We start from the raw sequence: 5,366 nt of genomic DNA on the forward strand, positions 1-5,366 counted from the left end.
ACTAGAGCTCATTAATGAAACTTCCAGTTTCTACTCCATTTAGCTGCACGCTCTGTGTGTGTGTACTGTATGTTCTGGACTGACTGGCGCTGTGCTCCAGCGGGCAGTCGACGGCGACAGTGAGCTTGTCTCTGAAGTGAAAATAAGCTGTGGACGGTGAAAGTGAAAGGAGAAGAGCTCCCTAACTGTGAAAAGCACCGGAGCGGGCAGTCCTCCCCACACCGACAGACAACGCGCGCACACACACACGGAGGGAGAGAGACACAGGGAGACATACAGAGAGAGAGAGAGACCCGGGTCTGGTCGACACAGCAGCTCTTCAGCAGACACAGCCATGGCTAACATCGCGGTCCAAAGGATCAAGCGGGAGTTCAAAGAAGTTCTCAAAAGCGAAGAGGTGCGGTAACGTTTCTGGCTATATATGGGTTTTTTCACTTCGATTCAGCTCGTTTTTTTTGTCGCTGTTTTAACTGAACTAATTAAAATGTAAGTGGCTGTAGCCGCTATGTCAGATACCAACATTACCTAACGTCAGGTCCCAGTCCTGTGCTGCTGTAGGTCAGGCCTAAACAGGAGAACTGTAGCTTAGCTTTAGCTTGATGTCAGTGCCCCGGCCGAACCTATCCTGTTATTGTCAGGTGGGTGTGTTCAGGAAACACCGTGGATTCAGCTTTGTCAACTGACAGGCCGGTTGTTTATAACGAACAGTGCCGCATAACTGTGGGTAACTACTTAACTAAATGAAACATACCTCGTATGGTTAATACCCGCCTCATAAAAGGCAGCGTATGTGTTTACTTACGATAATTAGCCGATGGCTCTTCGAGTTAGCAGCTTTTAGCTTGCTAATGGTAACGATATTTTGACATCTCAACCTAAGTTAGCATTAGCCCGGGGTGTACATGATACAACGTTCACCAACTTATCATATTTTTTAAAACAGTTGGTTTCTATTAGGGAAGGATTTAAGCCATTTAGAGTGTGTATTTTGTAATTCTACTGCCTGTCAAGTCTTGTTGTTGTGAGTTTGTAGTTATGCCAACTTTTGCTAGCTTGGCTCCAGTAGCAAGCTATCCACGCTGCTAACTTATTTAAATGTCCCAATGGCTCCTGTTGAACTCTGTAACAAACTTTGGAGTACAGTTGTTGTGCCTTTTTAACAGCTGACATGTGTGCAGCTTTCACATGTTTGTAAATGAATGTGGTTTGACACTTGACAGACATGTCGAGACACCGCGCTGTGATTCCGTGGAGCATCAGGGTAACGTTATCTTCTCATTTGTCCCAACCTATAGACGAGTAAAAACCAGATCAAAGTAGATTTGGTGGATGAGAACTTCACAGAGCTGAGGGGGGAGATAGCAGGTCCTCCCGATACACCATATGAAGGTATTGTCACACACCTGCATTACAATGGCCTGACAACATATCTACCACTACACTTTATGATTTGTCATGCTGAAACATTTTGATGTTTTTCTTTCTTCATTTCAAGGTGGCAGATTTCAGCTTGAAATAAAAATCCCAGAAACTTATCCTTTTAACCCTCCAAAGGTACGAGCTTCAGTTGTTCCCATCTCAATACTTGCTGCATGTTCTTTACCCCTTTCTCTCACGTTCAAGTGCATTTACATGCACACTGTCATCCTGGTTAGGCGTCATGGTTTGGAGCAAACGCATTCTGGTTTCAAAAAACGTATATACGCTCTTAATCCTGTTTTTAAGGAACCTGAAGGTGCTAGCTGAGGTACTCTACTGTGGCTTGTAAACACCGTATACAGGTTTCCGATCACTGTCTGCTGTGTGCACAGGTCTACTCTAGCTATATAATTGTCAATAAATGAAAAATGAAAGTGTATGATAAGAGTGACAATCTGCTTTATCTCAAATGCAGGGTGATGGGCATACAATCCTTTCTCAGTGATTTCACGTAGCAAAGATAAGAATTTATATATATATGGTGATTACAATAAAGTTTAAATCTAGTGAATGAAATACCTGACACATTATGTACTTTGTCACATTGATGCAATTCATATAACAACCCAATATTGCCAGAAACTAGTTGTGCTCATTGATATGTAACATTGCCCACAGTGGCCTTAAAGCAACAGCTACCGTGACAAACGGTATGACAACATCTACCCAAATATGATCAAAACAAAGACAATACTAAAGGCCAGTATACAAGTGTGCATCTAAGTGTACCCATTGTAACCCCCCCTTTTCCTCCATAGTTAAACCATTTTAATCCAGGTAACTCTTTCTTTTAAGGTGCGTTTCATCACTAAGATCTGGCACCCTAATATCAGTTCTGTGACGGGAGCAATATGTCTGGACATTTTAAAAGACCAGTGGTGAGTGAGACTCATCTGAACCTTGCGACGCACTTTACTGCATGTTCCCGTGTGTGTCCCTCGTCTCAAACGCCCTCCATGTATCCGTCCCACCCAGGGCAGCTGCCATGACCCTGCGGACGGTGCTGTTGTCTCTACAGGCTCTCCTTGCCGCAGCAGAACCAGATGATCCACAGGACGCAGTAGTAGCCAACCAGGTGAGAAGGATGTTTTTCGGAAACACACGGCCTGTCTCTGTACTTTCACTGTATTTGACATTTAACCCTCACTCTGTCTGCATCCTCAGTACAAGCAGAACCCAGAGATGTACAAACAGACCGCGAGGCTGTGGTCTCACGTCTACGGAGGCGCTCCGGTCTCCAGCGCCGACTACAATCGCAAAATAGACAAACTCTGTTCGATGGGCTTTGATAAGGTAAGAACCACTTTGTTCTACATAACATTAATTTACATTGTTGGCATGGTGTGCAACTGAAACAGTTAGTTGATTTAATAGATCACTTGATTGACAGACAATTACCGGGCAACTATTTTGACAATGCATTAGTCGTTTGAGTAGGTTTCTTCAGCAATTGTGGCAAAGATTTTCTTGTTCCAGCTTCTGTCAGAGTAAATATTTTCAGTTTTTCCTCTTATCCCTGGTTGGACGAAACAAGACAATTACTCCGGGAACTTAACATTTGGCATTTTATAGGCTAAACAAAAAATAGACGGCAATATTGATCGATTATGAAAATAGTCATCATGGCAAAATTGTTAGTTGCTGCCTTAGTTGACAGCATTCTTGTTGGAGCAACAGGGTTTGTGGAGTCTCACTAAGGTAAATCTCAAAGGATTTACTCTTAAGGCACAAATTAAAAAAAAATAATAAAAAAAATCAGTTCAAAGGGTCGACATATTTGATGTTCATAATAGCATACTGTAAAATCATCCTTTCAGTTCTTATTAATTTGATGACACACTGCTTACAATCACTTTTAAAATCCCATGTCCCCCTCGCTCACAGAACGCAGTAATAGCGGCCTTGTCTTCAAAATCCTGGGACGTGGAAACGGCGACAGAGCTGCTCCTCAGCAACTGAGACAACGCAGCCAGATGTGAGGATCCCAAACTCCCCCCATCATGGCATCAGCCCCCTCCCCATCCCATCCATCATGGCCTTTTGTTAAACACATACACACCCCCCCCCAATTCACCACGGCAGTCTGAGCCTTCTCTTATAACAAGTTTGTTTGCTATAAACTCAACACCGGTGGCAACATGCAACATGTACACCGCTCCACTGCCTTTCCGACCATCATGCTGTCTTTTCTCCCACTAACATAAAATGTGTGTCCTTGTTATAAGCCACCAAACACTTTCACTCATGCATTTTGTCGTCCATGTCCTTCATTCATATTAGCTCTGAAATGTGTGTTCCTTAATATCTCAAAGAATCAAATACCTGCCTTTGCTGCTGGGTTTTCCAGGGTGAAATGTGAAGGAAACCCAGCATACTGCTCCCAGTACACCACCACCTCCAGCAACCAGTTGGACTTTGTGTCAGATAATTCTCTTACACAGACATTTAATACCGTAAAGGTCTAGCTGGATTATATTAACTCGACTGGATAGTGTTCTGCATTGAGTGGTGTAATGGTTCTTTATCATATCACATGGATGCTGCAACACCCTGCAGTTTCTTTTTGTCTGTAGAATTAGAAAACTTCACACAAAACATCTGCACATAAGGAAAAGGTTAACTGTAAATAGATGCGTGTAAATTTGAAAATACATCAAGGATATACTTTTTTTCTTTCTTACATGGCATTGTAACACAAATTATTTTAAATACAAACAATGTCTAGTTTACAATTATATGGGGAGATATCTTTTTATGCTTTTGTGATCCACGAGGAATGCCTCTGAAATGGCCGGTTGTTTTTTTTTCTTCTTAAGATTGTTGCCCAGCCAAAGTCCTGGCCCTAATGGGACAGGAAGTGACAGCCAGGTCAGGCCCCTGAAGGACATCACATGCCACCCTTTTCTGCTGCGCCACAATCCAACTTTTTTGTCTTTTATTGTCCTCCGGGCAGATTCGCCCGACAACCGACGGGAAACGCACCTCAACAAGAAATGAGTGACCGAGTTTGCAATGCTGTGCTTTTGTTTTTTTTACTAATTTCAGAGCAACCGCGTAACTTTTAGCCGCGGATTAAGGATCTTCTCGCACTCTCCAGTCCTGATGTGGATCATTGAGAGGGGGAGCTTCCAATCCAACGCCACTCAAATCAAAACATTAGCCACGTGCGTACAGGCGACAACCCCCCCCCAAACACGCTTTGCTACACAGCCAAATACAATACTCACTGAGGTCCTTGAATGATGTCGGACGTGTCGTTTAAGAGGCCGGGACTCCTCTGCAGGCCTGCAGTGTTTTCATTTGTGGTACATGGACTGTAAAGAAATGTTCGGGAAGTGGGGTGTTGATAAAACCTCAAAGCCTTTAAAAAAAGAACCCATCTTCCCCACCACCACCATAGTACAGTACTACATGGAGTTCTCGTGCTCCCTCTCCACTGACTGAAGACAGTTTCCAACCAGAGCCAAAAAAAAAGAGGCATACTCCATCTCCTTGACTTGTAAATAGTCCAGGTCTTGATAAAGAGCCGTCTCGTTATCACTAGAGTGCACCATTGATGGCTGGATCTATATTTTGGAAGAAAAGAGGAAGCGGGCCCCCGGCTTCCTGGTTCTCTCACTATGTACAATATTGCACGATGATGAAGCATAGAAAAATTGGGCTGTCGCATCTCAGTTTCTCCTTTTGGGTCGAGACTTATTTGTCCTCTTTTGTTTCCTTGGAAGCGAGCATCAGCAGTATAAAAAGCATGGTTATTTATTGTGACAGTGTCATGTTTCTTTGATTAAAAAACAAACAAACTGGAAACTCACATTGGATTCTTGTCAAGTCTCTTGGCTTCTGATACCTGCGCTCCAGAGACACGGCGATCAAGACAAAAGCACTGG

General features: G+C 43.3%; 1 protein-coding gene across 3 annotated transcripts; it reads left to right on the forward strand.

Moving 5' to 3' along the window:
* The first annotated feature begins 111 nt into the window (after positions 1–111).
* Positions 112–5,290, forward strand: ube2kb (ubiquitin-conjugating enzyme E2Kb (UBC1 homolog, yeast)). 3 transcript variants are annotated; one of them, XM_076091000.1, is made up of 8 exons: positions 112–397; positions 1,296–1,389; positions 1,496–1,554; positions 2,275–2,357; positions 2,455–2,554; positions 2,644–2,772; positions 3,364–3,454; positions 4,296–5,290. In XM_076091000.1, the coding sequence occupies exons 1-7, from the start codon at positions 335–337 to the stop codon at positions 3,436–3,438; spliced, it is 603 nt and encodes a 200-aa protein (XP_075947115.1). In that variant the 5' UTR covers positions 112–334; the 3' UTR covers positions 3,439–3,454; positions 4,296–5,290. The 3 variants fall into 3 exon arrangements, with proteins under 3 accessions (XP_075947115.1, XP_075947113.1, XP_075947116.1); XM_076090998.1 differs by having other exon boundaries at positions 3,364–5,290; XM_076091001.1 differs by lacking the exons at positions 112–397; positions 1,296–1,389; positions 1,496–1,554 and adding an exon at positions 1,942–1,960 and having other exon boundaries at positions 3,364–5,290.
* The last annotated feature ends 76 nt before the right edge of the window (positions 5,291–5,366 follow it).

This window comes from Anarhichas minor, unplaced genomic scaffold (assembly GCF_050575085.1).
Source record: "Anarhichas minor isolate MPS153535 unplaced genomic scaffold, ASM5057508v1 ptg000014l, whole genome shotgun sequence".
Taxonomy (NCBI): Eukaryota; Metazoa; Chordata; class Actinopteri; order Perciformes; family Anarhichadidae; genus Anarhichas; species Anarhichas minor.

Bases quoted from the DNA above. Each gene is read 5' to 3' on its own strand.
- ube2kb (XM_076090998.1), top strand. From the start codon at position 335: ATGGCTAACATCGCGGTCCAAAGGATCAAGCGGGAGTTCAAAGAAGTT. The intron at 398-1,295 runs GTGCGGTAACGT...CCCAACCTATAG, and splicing joins AAGTTCTCAAAAGCGAAGAG to ACGAGTAAAAACCAGATCAA. The intron at 2,555-2,643 runs GTGAGAAGGATG...CTGCATCCTCAG, and splicing joins ACGCAGTAGTAGCCAACCAG to TACAAGCAGAACCCAGAGAT.